This window comes from Pseudophryne corroboree, chromosome 1 (assembly GCF_028390025.1).
Source record: "Pseudophryne corroboree isolate aPseCor3 chromosome 1, aPseCor3.hap2, whole genome shotgun sequence".
Taxonomy (NCBI): Eukaryota; Metazoa; Chordata; class Amphibia; order Anura; family Myobatrachidae; genus Pseudophryne; species Pseudophryne corroboree.
The window spans coordinates 632,921,903-632,937,775 of record NC_086444.1 but is presented as its reverse complement, the minus strand read 5'-3'; the positions used below and the strand labels follow the sequence as shown (position 1 = coordinate 632,937,775).

General features: G+C 45.5%; 1 protein-coding gene across 1 annotated transcript in view; it reads right to left on the bottom strand.

The window, feature by feature from the left end:
* The window catches only part of NCAN (neurocan), a 325,807-nt gene that overhangs the window by 234,912 nt on the left and 75,022 nt on the right, over positions 1 to 15,873 (bottom strand). The window contains exon 2 of the mRNA XM_063954781.1: positions 7,997 to 8,055. Within this exon, the coding sequence (XP_063810851.1) occupies positions 7,997 to 8,055 (59 nt within the window). The remainder of the gene's footprint in view (positions 1 to 7,996; positions 8,056 to 15,873) is intronic.

The window sequence follows — 15,873 nt, the reverse complement described above, 5'->3', positions numbered from 1 at the left end:
TTTAGCTAAGAGTCCTTATATATAATATTCCCAACATAGATTTTAGTTAAGAGTCCTTATATATAATATTCCCAACATAGATTTTAGTTAAGAGTCCTTATATATAATATTCCCAACATAGATTTTAGATGAGAGTCCTTATATATACTGGTAATATTCCCAACATAGATTTGCTTGCTTCTCTCATATTCCCGCTTATTAGAACTCATACCAGACATACCAAAACAAACAAAGAGAGTAATTTGGAACATAATAAATGCCACCAAGATTGAAGGTGGCTTGTCACTACCTCTTCCACTACTCCATATGAGAAAAAATATATAATTTATTCATAACTCTGATGGGAGTAACGACCTAGAGATGTCTTCACATCTCCCCTTCTTTACTTTCTTTATGGACAGTAGAATATAACAGTGCATTCCATTCAGACATACAGTAGCTCATCTTTCAGGGTTCATTCATGTGTACATGAGATTCAGGGTACAGGGGAAACCATCGGTGGGCCCCACCCCCTCTTCATGGGATCAGGTTCCAGACTGTGCTCTTCAGTTGTATATTACACATATGTTACATTATACTGCACAGTACGATGGTGTATTTTCTACAGTACATTGTGGGTATTAGTCTGGTACATAATCATGCATGCACTAGCAGTATTTACTGTATATATTTATCTAGAGACCCAGACTATGCACTCACAAATGGTTTGCCAAGACTCTAAGCATGGGCCCCTATTACTGTACCCCCCCCCCCCCTCCCGATGGGCCCTTCATACACCAGTCCGACACTGGAATCAACTATATGTATGATGCATTCATTGTTATTTTACCTTGAACTACATTGCTTATACCTACCTACCCTTTCCTTCTTCTATTTTTATCCCCCTTCCCGTACCCCATTCCACTAAATATTTTCTGCAAATACAATAAAAAGTATAATATAATATCACTCAGGTTGCATGGTGTATTAAAGGGGCTTGGCAATAAAGTCAGAAGGCGACTTTGCCCTTGTTGATGTCTTGTGGAACAGTTTGTATTTCTAGGGCCTTCTCTGGATAGGCACTTGGGCTTACCATAGTATCATACAGGTGCTTTGTGTGGCTGCATAGTTACTCACTACTTATGTGCTCTGTTTGGTATCCGGTTGATAAATAGACAGTGTCTAGTTAGACAGTCAATAGATAGACACCATATGTTAGACAGACATTAGGTCGACAGGGTCAAAAGGTCAACATGAAAAAGGTAGACAGTACAAAAAGTCGATAGGGTCAAAAGGTCGACAGGGTCAAAAGGTCAACATGCAAATGGTTGACATAAATAATTAAAAAACCATTTGTCTATTTTTTTAACATGTTTTTGGACTATTTCATACCTTCTCTAGCCATCTCGGCATAGAGTTGGTTATAAACCTTGTGGCGAGTGCAGCGAGGCGAGCAAAGCGAGCCCCGCGAGGGTATGCCTTTTCACAATTGGGGGTCCCAGATGACAAAACTATCCACACAAACAACAAAAATGCAAAAAACATGGTGTCTATCTTTTTTGTGTTGACCAGAGGCGTATCTAGCACGGGGCGAGCAGGGCACGTGCCCTGGGCGACATGGCAGCCCCAACAGAGGGGGGCGCCACCGGCACCTGCACTGCCCACTCGCCCCATGCTTCAGGGATTCCGCCGGCGCTACCCGCGGCGCTTTCCCTGTCTCCCCGGCTGCTGAGCCTGTCACAATAGACAGGCAGCGGCAGCCAGGAGCCTCCCGGCCCCTACTCCCCCCTGCAAAGTGACTGTGTACGCGATCGCGTGCGCGACCGCGACCGCGGAGGTGCGCGCATGCGCGTGCGCGACCTCGGGGGGGCGTGCGGCCCCTGAACAGCAGTGAGTGCAGGTGAGCGGGAAGGGGGTGCGGGACATTTTGTGTGTGTGTGTGTTAAGTGTGTGTGTTTTAATTGTGTGTGTGTCGGACAGTGTGTGTTGTGTGTGGGACAGTGCGTGTGTGTTAATTGTGTGTGTGTGGGACAGTGTGAGTGTGTTAATTGTGTGTGTGGGACAGTTTGAGTGTGTGTAAATTGTGTGTGTGTGTGACAGTGTGCGTGTGTTAATTGTGTGTGTGTGGGACAGTGTGTGTGTGTTAATTGTGTGTGTGTGTGACAGTGTGAGTGTGTTAATTGTGTGTGTGGGACAGTGCATGTTTGTTAATTGTGTGTGTGTGTGTGACAGTGTGAGTGTGTTAATTGTGTGTGTGGGACAGTTTTGAGTGCGTGTTAATTGTGTGTGTGTGGGACAGTGTGCGTGTGTGTTAATTGTGTATGTGTGGGACAGTGTGAGTGTGTTAATTGTGTGTGTGTGTGTGGGACAGTGTGAGTGTGTTAATTGTGTGTGTGTGTGGGACAGTTTGAGTGTGTGTTAATTGTGTGTGTGTGTGTGTGTGTGTGGGACAGTGTGCGTGTGTTAATTGTGTGTGTGTGGGACAGTGTGCGTGTGTATTAATTGTGTGTGTGTGGGACAGTGTGCGTGTGTGTTAATTGTGTGTGTGTGGGACAGTGTGCGTGTGTTAAGTGTGTGTGTGTGGGACAGTGTGAGTGTGTTAATTGTGTGTGTGTGGGACAGTGCGTGTTTGTTAATTGTGTGTGTGGGACAGTGTGCGTGTGTGTTATTTGTGTGTGTGGGACAGTGTGCGTGTGTGTTATTTGTGTGTGTGGGACAGTGTGTGTGCGTGTGTGTTAATTGTGTGTGGGACAGTGTGCGTGTGTTAATTGTGTGTGTGTGTTAATTGTCCCGGCGGTTATTGGCGTCTGTAGTGTGCGCCCCGTCCTCCTCCGCTGCCGCTGACAGGAGCGGCGGTGTGCGGCTCTCCCCCTCCTCCGCCGGCTCCGTCCTCCCGTCGTGGCCCTGCAGTGTGTGCCGGTCTCCCCAGCAGCAGCAGGTTAGTCTCTCCCCCCCCCCCCCTCTCTCTCTCTCTCTCTCTCTCTCTCCTCCTGTGGATTGCAGTTTGTAAGTATCATTTTAATTTTTACAGGTACCCCTATTGGATTCTACTGGACAAGTGGACGTGACCAGCGTGGGATGTCGGTAAGTAATCTGTCTCTCATTTTTACAGGTACCCCTATTGGATTCTACTGGACAAGTGGACGTAACCGGCGTGGGATGTAGGTAAGTAATCTGTCTCTCATTTTTACAGATTCCCCTACTGGATTCTACTGGACAAGTGGACGTGACCAGCGTGGGATGTAGGTAAGTAATCTGTCTCTCATTTTTACAGGTACCCCTATTGGATTCTACTGGACAAGTGGACGTGATCGGCGTGGGATGTAGGTAAGTAATCTCTCTCTCATTTTCACAGGTACCCCTATTGGATTCTACTGGACAAGTGGACGTGACCGGCGTGGGATGTAGGTAAGTAATCTGTCTCTCATTTTTACAGGTGCCCCTATTGAATTCTACTGGACAAGTGGACGTGACCGGCGTGGGATGTAGGTAAGTAATCTGTCTCTCATTTTTACAGATTCCCCTACTGGATTCTACTGGACAAGTGGACGTGACCAGCGTGGGATGTAGGTAAGTAATCTGTCTCTCATTTTTACAGGTACCCCTATTGGATTCTACTTGACAAGTGGACGTGATCGGCGTGGGATGTAGGTAAGTAATCTGTCTCTCATTTTTACAGGTACCCCTATTGGATTCTACTGGACAAGTGGACGTGACCGGCGTTGGATGTAGGTAAGTAATCTATCTCTCATTTTTACAGGTACCCCTATTGGATTCTACTGGACAAGTGGACATGACCGGCGTGGGATGTAGGTAAGTAATCTGTCTCTCATTTTTACAGATTCCCCTACTGGATTCTACTGGACAAGTGGACGTGACCAGCGTGGGATGTAGGTAAGTAATCTGTCTCTCATTTTTACAGATTCCCCTACTGGATTCTACTGGACAAGTGGACGTGACCAGCGTGGGATGTAGGTAAGTAATCTGTCTCTCATTTTTACAGGTACCCCTATTGAATTCTACTGGACAAGTGGACGTGACCAGCGTGGGATGTAGGTAAGTAATCTGTCTCTCATTTTTACAGGTACCCCTATTGGATTCTACTGGACAAGTGGACGTGATCGGCGTGGGATGTAGGTAAGTAATCTCTCTCTCATTTTCACAGGTACCCCTATTGGATTCTACTGGACAAGTGGACGTGACCGGCGTGGGATGTAGGTAAGTAATCTGTCTCTCATTTTTACAGATTCCCCTACTGGATTCTACTGGACAAGTGGACGTGACCGGCGTGGGATGTAGGTAAGTAATGTGTCTCTCATTTTTACAGCTACCCCTATTGGATTCTACTGGACAAGTGGACGTGACCGGCGTGGGATGTAGGTTAGTAATCTGTCTCTCATTTTTACAGGTACCCCTATTGAATTCTACTGGACAAGTGGACGTGACCAGCGTGGGATGTAGGTAAGTAATCTGTCTCTCATTTTTACAGGTACCCCTATTGGATTCTACTGGACAAGTGGACGTGATCGGCGTGGGATGTAGGTAAGTAATCTCTCTCTCATTTTCACAGGTACCCCTATTGGATTCTACTGGACAAGTGGACGTGACCGGCGTGGGATGTAGGTAAGTAATCTGTCTCTCATTTTTACAGATTCCCCTACTGGATTCTACTGGACAAGTGGACGTGACCGGCGTGGGATGTAGGTAAGTAATGTGTCTCTCATTTTTACAGCTACCCCTATTGGATTCTACTGGACAAGTGGACGTGACCGGCGTGGGATATAGGTAAGTATGTGTGAGTGTGTCAGTGTGCTTTAATAAATTTTTACTGTCACGGTGTGTGAGTTGTGTTTTTATTTGGGTATTTTTTCTGTTGTAGAACTACAGGTACCGGCGGGCCCGTTATTTCCCTGCATGTTGGTACTTGAGGTTCTCCAAGTACCAGCAAGCGGGGGAGGCTTTCTGGACCTTGTAGTTCCTCAACAAAAAACAATATTCTTTTTTTACTTACATGGTTATCAGCCTCCCATCCACAGCCCACGGATGGGGGGGACAGCCTCGGGCTTCACCCCTGGCCCTTTGGTGCCTGGAGGGGGGGTGACCCCTTGATTTAAGGGGTCCCCACTCCTCCAGGGAACCCCGGCCAGTGGTGACTAGTTGGGGGGGGGGTAATGCCACGGCCGCAGGGACCTACATAAATGTGTCCCCCGGCTGTGGCATTATGTCCCTGGCTAGTGGAGCCCGGTGCTGGTTTTAAAAATACGGGGGGACCCCTACATCTTTTGTCCCCCGTATTTTTGGAACCAGGACCGGACTAAGAGCCCGATGCTGGTTGTCTAAATACGGGGAACCACTGTCCAATTTTTTCCCAGTATTTAAACAACCAGGACCGGCTCAAAGAGCCCGAGGCTGGTTATACTTAGGAGGGGGACCTCACGCAGTTTTTTTTTTACATTTTTAACCCATTCAGACCCTTCTCCATTAAGTTAATGGAAACCCTGGACAACAAAATTGCATTCATGTCCTCCTCCCACTCCCTTCCCAGTCCCAAACACTAATTATTAATTTTTTCTATAAAAATGTACAATATATCACAAGTATGATGAGCAGGCATGCAGCGGGCATTGGCGGCTTTGGACTGAGTTGCAAATTAGTGGCGGAGGGCTGGGTCAGTTGATGGTGGGCGAGTTTGTAAGCCATTGGTGGTGGCAGCGGGCATCGGCTCAGAGGCAGTGGCGGGCATTGGCTCGGTGGCGGTAGGGGTCATCGGCAGGATTCGGCGGACATTATGGCTGTAGTGCCTCACCGCACGCCACTGACCTCACCGCATGCCACTGGTGTGTGGGACAGTGTGCGTGTGTGTTAATTGTGTGTGTGGGACAGTGTGAGTGTGTGTTAATTGTGTGTGTGGAACAGTGTCAGTGTGTGTAAATTTTTGCAGTCCAGTGTGTGGGGGAGAGGAAAGTATGAGAATGTGTGTGTGTAGTCTGAGTGGGTGTGTGTAGGATTTGGGGGTGGCAAGTCTGTGTGTGTGTACTCAGTGTGTGTGGGATGTACTAATGGCCATTTACCGAAGACAGATATGTATTAAACCACGGGCACTGAGATGCCCTTCTCACTCACCATCCAGCTGGGTGGGCGAGCCGGGCGGGTGGAAAGCCAGCAGCAGGGGCAGCATGCCGGATATCAGCAGCCGAGGGTGGGGGCTGTAATGCACGTGCGGAGCCCAAAGCCGGAGATCAGCAGCATGCTGACCGGCAATAAGCAGCTTCTGCTTCCGCGTTCAACATGCTGCTGATCTCCGGCTTTGGGCTACGCAGGGTTCGGGGGATGGGTGTCCTCTGCTGGTGTACTGCAGCTCCGGGGGTGCGGGCTCCGGAGGCTTTCAGCACTGTTGAATATCCAGCTGCCTCAAGTATGTACAGCCCGCACCCTCTGCTGCTGATATCCGGCATGCTGCTGCTGGCTGTCCCCCCGCCCGGCTCGGCCACACAGCTATATGGTGAGAAGGGCATCTCAGTTCCTGAGGTTTAACACATATGCCTCAGAAAATGGCCTCTGCGGTAAACGATACTAATGCTTACCATGACAGTAACAGCGGGGAGGAAGGCGCACATCGGGATCCTGCAGCATGAAACAAGAACCCCTTCGGAGCGCAGCAGACCACACTGAAAAGGGTGCATACCCGGTGCGGTGCTCTGCATCCTGGGTGGTGCCGAAGATGTGGAGTGTCGGAGGTGGCAGAAGCGCCGCAGCTTGGGGTGAGAAACCGCTGCAGCCCTTCCGCTGCTAAACTCTGCAATTAGTCTATTAAGGGGGTGGGCTCCCCTCATCATAGTGCCCCACAGGCCATGTTAATTCTGGGGGTAGGATCCCCTAACTCTATAATGGGAATTTTGGCTCATATCATGTGCTGTAACGTGAATTTTGGCTCATACCGTGTGCTATAATGTGAATTTCGGCTCATACTATGTGGGGTAATGTGAATTTTGGCTCATTCCGTGTGCTGTAATGTGAATTTCGGCTCATACTGTGTGCTATAATGTGAATTTCGGCTCATGCCGTGTGGGGCAATGTGAATTTCGGCTCATACTGTGTGCTATAATGTGAATTTCGGCTCATACCGTGTGCTATAATGTCAAAGGGGCACCAGTACTAGATAGTATAAGGGGTCCTACTACACTGAAGGACACGCCCCTTTTGAGTGACCACGCCCCTTTTCCGGCGCGCGCGCGCCTTCGGCGCGCGCATAATTGCTATCTGCACTCTTTCATTCCACCTTAAAAAATTCAACTTCGACCACTGCACCTACATACACATACATACACATACATACACACACACCCTGACATCTTTATATGCAGTGACACCGGTGGCGCCTGCACATACTTTCCTTTTGTATTTTTTTTTTATTATCATTTTATTAATTTATTATTTTTATTTAAAAAAATTTTTTTTTTTTTTGGGGGGGGGCGGGGGGGGGGGGGGGGGGGGCGCCATTATTGATCTTGCCCTGGGCTCCAAAAACCCTAGTTATGCCTCTGGTGTTGACCATTTTCATGTCGACCTTTTGACCATGTCGACTTTTTGTCTCTGTAGACCTTTTGTACTGTCTACATTTTTCATGTCGACCTTTTGACCCTGTCGACCTAATGTCTGTCTAACATATGGTGTCTATCTATTGACTGTCTAACTAGACACTGTCTATCAACCCACACCCACTCTACTTGCCTGGCAGGGTTTGCTCCATGGGCACTAAAGAACACTTGAGAGCTGTGTTTGAATGGTTCATCAGTAGTGTAATAGAATTTGGCCTTTTTCTTTTATGTGGCTAAATAAGATATATAAATTGTAATTTCCATACAGAGGTGCAGAAAACCGGGCAAACAGTACCAATAAGCAACATGCAGTAGAATATATAACTGGGGGTAGCTGGAATGAATGACAAAAGAAAAATGAATCTTAATCCTAGCAACATATGTAATTTACTTTTATAGATAAGCAAGCCAAGTCTTACCTGTCTCGTTTGTGCCCGTAGTGACAGTCACGAAGAGCCAAAGTCCCAATGCTATAAGCCTTAATTAGGAGACAAAATAAATATGTATTATGTTTACATATATTCTCTGTTTTGGATTATACATACAGTCTATTTTTGCTTGCAATGACTATCCCACGGGATCGCGCATCGGCATCACAAGCTGTGTACACACGGTGCAATATGCACTAACTTTCCTAATGATTTTGACTGTATATGTGTACACACATTTAGACAATGTAAGAACAGTTATATATTGCAATGTTTCATTTGTACCATTTGCAAGAAACAGCTAGTATTCCCCAGAACATAACAGGTAATAAAGTGACAGCATATTCTGTAGTACGTGAACACTGCATTCTAGACCTTATGTAGCCCTCCACAGGGAGATATTTCTCTGAAGCTATCTTATTTATTTTATTATTAATTATTAGCACAACATATTACGCTTTACAATTGGAACAACAGTTATAGAAAAAAACTGGGAAATAACAGACAGACATTGAGGTAGGAATGCCCAGCTCGTAAGCTTACAATCTATCGGAAAATAGGCATAGATACACAAGGATAAGGTGCTATCTATTGCATAATGGTCCAGCAGACTGCAAAGGTTCTTAATGGGCTCCATGATATAGTCACACGGCAAAGTTGGCCAATGGTCAGGAGTATGTAAGTGAAGAAAGACAAAATACGTGATGTTATGTGTGTACTGTACAGAGGTTATGTAATTAGATAGGGAGCCATTGAAGGTTATGTGGATGGGTCCGGAATTTGATAAGCTTGTTTGAAGAGGGGAGTTTTCTAGGAACGCTTGAAGGTTTGGAGACTACAGGTGAGTCTTATTGCGCATGAGTGGGCATTCCACAGAGTGGGTGCAGCCTGGAAAAAGTCTTGTAATTTTGAGTGGGAGCAAGTAATGCGTGGGAAGACCAGTAAGGATACTAATGCAATAATCAATGCGGGAGATAATGAGAGCATGGATTAGTTTTTGCAGTGTCTTGTGTAAGATATGGTAATGTTTTGGATATGTTTCTTAGATGTATGTAACATGATTTGGAGACAGATTGAATGTGGGGAACAAAGCACAGTTCAGAGTCAAGAATGATACCTAGGCAGCGAGCTTGTGGGGTAGGGATGAATGTTGAGATCAACAGTGATAGAGTTATCAGGTTGGTAACTACTATTGGCCGGTGGAAATATAATTAATTCTGTTTTGCACATATTAAGTTTGAGGTGGCGAGATGACATCCAAGATGGCTGAAAGGCATTCAGTGACATGGTCCTATACCGATGGTGACAAATCTGGAGAAGATAGGTAGCTTTGAGTATACAGAGGACCTAAGACTGAGCCTTACAGTACTCCAACTAATAGAGGTAGCCGTAGCAAACAGGATGTGGATTCCCGACCGCCGGCATACCGACAGCGTGGCGAGCGCAAATGAGCTCCTTGCGGGACTATCTATTCTCCCTCCGGTATACTGTGCGCCAGGACCCCGACATCCGGCAAACTGAAGACAACCCATATATATATATATATATATATATATATATATATACACACACATGTACTGATGTATGGGTTGTTTTTCTACCTAGGAACTGCTAGCTTGCAGCCCAAGAAGAAAGACACTATGAGCTTGGAAATCTAATTATAAAAAAATTAAGTGTAACATTATAAACTTTGCCTTTTATGTTCAAACTGTTTTTTAGATAAAGTTTTAGAAGTCACAACTGAGTGACACTTAAGGGGGGTACTCACGGAGCGATCCCTGCTTAAAATCTAAGCAATCTGACTAGATTGCTTAGCTTTTAAGCAGGATCGCTCCGTGTGTAGCCCCCACAGCGATAGCGATGCGTAGCCCCGCGCATTGCTATCGCTGGTGCTAGATTGGCCTGCCATGCAGGCCAATCTACAGGTCGCTCATTTCACCCGCTGGGTGAAATGAGCGGCACCCCCGTCTCCCCCCGCACGCTCAGCACACATTGCGCTGTGCTGAGCGGCGGGAGAGATGTGTGCTGAGCGGTTCGCTCAGCACACATCTCTCCCGCATCGACCAGTGAGTACTGGCCTTAAGGGGTTTATGTACTAAGCCTTGGAGAGAGATAAAGTGGATGGAGATAAAGTATCAACCAACCAGCTCTTTCTTATCTTCATGCCATGTCAGACAGGCAGTATGGTGCTAGGCTACGATGAATAAGTGGGGGTATATCTATAAATAAGAAACCAAAAAAACATATTCCAGTCATAATTAGTAATGATAAGAAAATGGCTTGAAAATTTACAAATAAAATGAGATGCTGAGGTCATGTCTCTCGCAATCAAAAGGTGATATCCCTGCCCTACTTCACGGAGCCCCTCTCCTCCTTTCAATTTAAATGAACCCCTGACGGGGGACTCAGATGCTTGATTTATATGCTGCAATTTGTGTTTTTTATCTGCTGCCTGTTGATGACCTGTCTCCCCTATCCCTCCCTGTGTTTTTGTTTTCCCCCTATTGTTACCCCCATTTCTTTTCTGTATCCCTTTGTTTTACTTGAATAATATCAATAAAGATTTAGGGGTCTATTTACTAAGCCTTGGATGGAGATAAAGTCGCTGGAGATAAAATACCAACCAATCGGCTCCTTACAGCTATGCCACAGGCTGGGTTTGAAAAATGACAGTTAGGAGCTGATTGGCCAGTCATTTATCTCCAGTGACTTTATCTCCATCCAAGGCTTAGTAAATAGACCCCTTAATGTTGAAATAAATAAAAAAAGGTACTAGCCCTAGTGGCAATTGCCTTTGATTTACAATTTGTCTTCAGCCCACCGCTCGCTCCATCTTTCATGTTTGTGTGTATTGTCAGTGTCTTTTGTCACTTTTTCATTTGTGTTACTTTTTCCAAACATGCATATGAATCTGTCCCATCCCCTAGTTCTTACTGCGTCTCACTCTTCCTCTCCTTCTGTCTCACCATGGTGTGTTTCTTTTTGCCTGTACTGTATTTGTGTGTGGGAAAAACCAGAATGCAAACAATAGCTGTATTTTCCCTCAGGTCATGCCATGCGGTTTACGCTAAATCATCTGAGATGCAATGTAGGGGTATTGAAACTATTACATTTCTCCAATGGTTTCAGTTTTCACTCTCCAAACCACAGGGTAATAAATCTACTGGCATTGGGGGTCATTCCGACCCGATCGCTCGCTGCAGTTTATCGCAGCGCAGCAATCAGGTCAGAATTGCGCATGTGCTGGCACCGCAGTGCGCCGGCGCATGCCGGAAGGCCGAAGGCCGTCGTTTCCCTGTGATCGCCTCTGCCTGATTGATAGGCAGAGGCGGTCGCTGGGCGGAAGGGGGCGGCACGGCGGAGTTTGGCCACCGTTATGGGGGCGCAGTCCGACCAACGCAGGAGTGGCCGGACCGTGCGGGGGGCGGGCCGCAGTGGCTGCGTGACGTGACACGCAGTCGCTGCGGGCCGGGGAGCGACGAGTAGCTCCCGCCAGCACGCTAAAGCTGCGCCGCTGTGCGATACTTTTGCACTTCTGTGGAGTGGCGGCACTGACATGCGGGGCGGGATAGCCCTGTGCTGGGCGTCCCTCCGCATGTCTACTGTCATGATCATAGCCCTGCAAAATTTTGCAGGGCTACGATCAACTCGGAATGACCCCCATTGTGCGGTGATTTCCACAGTGCCAAAAATGAAAACCTGGTTAGTATATTTTCCCTTAAAAGCCTTCCTAGCCTACCTCAGATGATCATCCTGATGAGCCTTTAAGAAGCTATTCTGTAAATACCCTACTCTACAGTCAATCAATGTCATTTTTAATAAAGGATTTTAATAAGACAAACTGTCGAAATCAAAAATTTCCTTTGTCACATCAAGCACCATTTATGTGTTACCAATGCATTTATTTAACCCATGCCATAGTCAATTACAAATAGTTTCAACTGGGCCCAGTGAGAGTAAATGGTGAGATAAGTGGGGGTTTTTTTGTTTTGTTTTTTCCCTTCTTGTCTGTGCGTAATTACTTTACATAAAGGCCCTCATTCCGAGTTGTTCGTTATTTTTCTTCGCATCGGTGCGATTAGTCGCAAACTGCGCAACGTTCCCAGTGCGCCTGCGTCAAGTAAATTTGATAAAAAGTTTGGTATTTTACTCACGGCTTAACGAAGAAATCTCTTCGTTCTGGTGATCGGAGTGTGATTGACAGGAAGTGGGTGTTTCTGGGCGGAAACTAGCCGTTTTATGGGTGTGTGCGAAAAAACGCAGCCGTTTCTGGGAAAAACGCGGGAGTGTCTGAAGAAACGGGGGAGTGTCTTGGTGAACGCTGGGTGTGTTTGTGACGTCTAACCAGGAACGAAACTGACTGAACTGATCGCAGTGGCAGAGTAAGTATCGAGCTACTCAGAAACTGCTAAGAAATTTCTAAACGCAATTCTGCTAATCTTTCGTTCGCAATTCTGCTATGCTAAAATACACTCACAGTAGGCGGCGGCTTAGCGTGTGCAAAGCTGCTAAAAGCAGCTAGCGAGCGAACAACTCGGAATGAGGGCCAAAGTGGGGGGTTGCACACAGATAGAAAAAGGAAAGAAAGAGTTTTTTTTTTTTTTTCCTTCCAAGAATTGTAGAATCTGCTTACTAGGGAGGATAGCCATTGAAATGCAAATTAACCTGTGTAACTGCTTTTTTTTTTTTAGCAGAAAAGCACATATCTTTAAGGTGTCTTATAAAAGGCCAGTGAATGATACATATATATCATATTATTTTAATTATTATTATGTGTATATTTATATCAGTGTATGTTCTGCAAGATAGCTATCCAATCTGAATCATATCATTTAAATTATAGATTATTGCAGTCATTATAGATCTGTGTGAAATCGGATACATTTGTTGCTATTGCTATATAGGTTAATTTGAAATAACAGTATTTAAGGAAGTAAATCTAAAGCACAACACGCAGGTCTGGCCTTGTCGTTAAAGGTTACACAGAACAAGCGGTTGTGCTTGTGAATGATTATAGGCCCTCATTCCGAGTTGTTCGCTCGCTAGCTACTTTTAGCAGAAATGCAAACACAAAGCCGCCGCCCTCTGGGAGTGTATCTTAGCATAGCAGAATTGCTAACGAAAGCAATTTCCTTGCAGTTTCTGAGTAGCTCCAGACCTACTCCTAGATTGCGATCACCTCAGTCTGTTTAGTTCCTGGTTTGACGTCACAAACACGCCCAGCGTCCGACCAGCCACTCCTCCGTTTCTCCAGCTACTCCTGCGTTTTTACCTGGCACGCCTGTGTTTTTTAGCACACTCCCTGAAAACGGCCAGTTTCCGCCCAGAAACACCCACTTCCTGTCAATCAGCAGAGCGATTGAAAAGCTTTGTTCGCCTGTGAGTAAAATAGCATAGTTTTGTGTAAATTTGCTTAGCGCGTGCGCCCTGAGATGCATACGCATGCGCAGAACTGCCGGATTTTAGCCTATTAGCAATTCTGCTAAAATTAGCAGCGAGCGAACAACTCGGAATGAGGCCCATAGTTAGTATTGCTCACATTTATAGAGTTGTGTGATTTGTTTTATTGCAGACGCACGGTTTTGTACACGTGTCTCGGACAAAGTACAGGACTGCGCACGCAGCGTAAAAGACGCAAAGTGCGTAAGAGTATGGACGATAACTATAAATTACACTATAGTTTTTGTTCAGTTAAAAGTTGGGGCAGTAGCCATGCTACAATAGCACATAACTATCCGGTTTCTTAAGCAGATTAGTATAAAACTTTTGTTTAAACTGTATTGCCTCTAGGGGTAAAGCTGCCAATGAGAACGCATGAAAATTTTTCTGTACAGAAAAACAAAGCATATTTGAGTGAGTGAAAGTAAGAGTGAATATATTGAACCCTGGGAATTCGGGATCCCGTCGTGTGGTACACCAAGTGAGTGGAGGCTTGGCGGCGTGAGGCGGCTGACTCACGTTAGTATAGATTGGAATACGTAAGTCGTGAGGAGACTTACACAGGAGCTTGGTAGGGAATTGTGAACTTTGTGACCCATATAGGTTTTTGATACGCTCCGGCTGAGGTTTTGCAGCTTGGGATTCGATTCCAGTGGTCGTAGGGCGGATAGGTAACAAGTACCTATATGTTGTGCGATTGGACCGCGCGTTTGTGGGTGCGATATATAGCGCAACTTGATACTAGTGATGAGTGAGGTTCGGTTTTACTCGGTTTTACTCGGTTTTACTCGGTTCTCAAAACGGCATCTTATTGGCTATCCAAAACACGTGACATCCGTGAGCCAATAAGATGCCGTTTTGAGAACCGAGTAAAACCGAGTAAAACCGAGTAAAACCGAATCCGCTCATCACTACTTGATACCCCTTTTACGAGCTTTTGCGTAAAATCGCGGTATCATTAGCGTCGTGTAGAGCATACGCAACAGTGATTTGTGTATAAAAAGTGCATAGGGAGTTTTCGCTGGTCTCTCTCAGGAAAATCTCCAACGTCAGATATTTACTGGAAAGGGTAAGTTACTCCTAAAAACTTCCAGTAAATATAGGTCAATTAGTGGCCCTAAGTTGGGTACATCGCCTTCGCTATCGACAGTGTATGGTAGTACCGGCCAACGTGGGCGAGAGTGGGTGGAAGCGCTCAGAGAACTTTCACCGTCGCCTTATATTGAGTATTTTGGTATTTGTGGAAATAGCCAAGAAGGCAAGACCCACAAATTATGGGAGCCAGTTGCTCAACTAAGGGACGTATGGTAGCCAGGGTTCACGCAGAAGAGTTGGGACCGAGAAGGTCAGAATTGCGGCCGAGAGGGTCAGCAAGGTTTATTATGTGTGGGAAATATGGTCCACACGCTGAAGTTTACTGTGACGAATGGGTACGTATGACTGACAATGATAGGGTATCATTCCCTAGGGGGGGCAGCTTTGAGCCAGAGGTACTGCAGAATGTAGGTATTAAAATATGTCTGATAAAATCCAGAAAACAAAGGGTCAGACATACAAATTGTTTAAACCTGTGGCAGCAAGAGGGGTTGGTGAGTTTGATCCTAAGGTATTGCAGGTGGTAGGTCTAACAAAAGTCATATAAGACAAGAATGGAAATATAAGAACTGTTTGAACTTGTAGCAACAATAAACAAGTAGGAAGAAAAAAAGAGAATGCAAGTACACCGCCTTATGTAGATGTGGAAGCAGTTAAGGCCAGCATACAAACTATAGAAAATAATAAAAATATGAAAAATATGACTGTAACCTATATATGTTCTAATGAATGTTAAAGTTTTATTTAGGAGGAGAAGGTGACCTGATTATTTTCAGCCATTTCTCATGCACACAGAGGAGTATCCAACCGGTAAAAGAAGAGCAGTAGCCTGAGGGGGAAGTGGCTGAGACCAGTGGAACTGGTAAGTATGGTATCATTAGTGTACATATACAGTAAAACCCAAAAATAAAACAAAAAAATCAAGAAAGTACCATCAGAAATGGAGAAAAACCTGTCCGCACATTAGTATTTGCCAGTAGGAAAGCGGACAGAGACAGGGTAACCCCCGGGTATTTCTTTCAGTTACCATATAAGAAGTATTCATTCCTAGTAATGCCCCTAGTCAAGATGAGCTCGGAAATGTTTGTTGGACCATGTACAGACCCTTAATACGGGATGAGAAGGATTGAATGAATACTTCGCATGACCTAGAAGCTTGTTAAACTTTTTTTTTTTTGTCTTTTGCAGTAATAGAAAACTCTCCATCTGGATAAGATGACTGGTAAACACTAATTCGGCAAATGGGAGGTGGCTGTCTCTGTGCTAATGGACGGGCTCAATAAGGCATTGAGGGCAGGGTGCAGACTTCTTTGCAAAATTGGAAAGGGGTCACA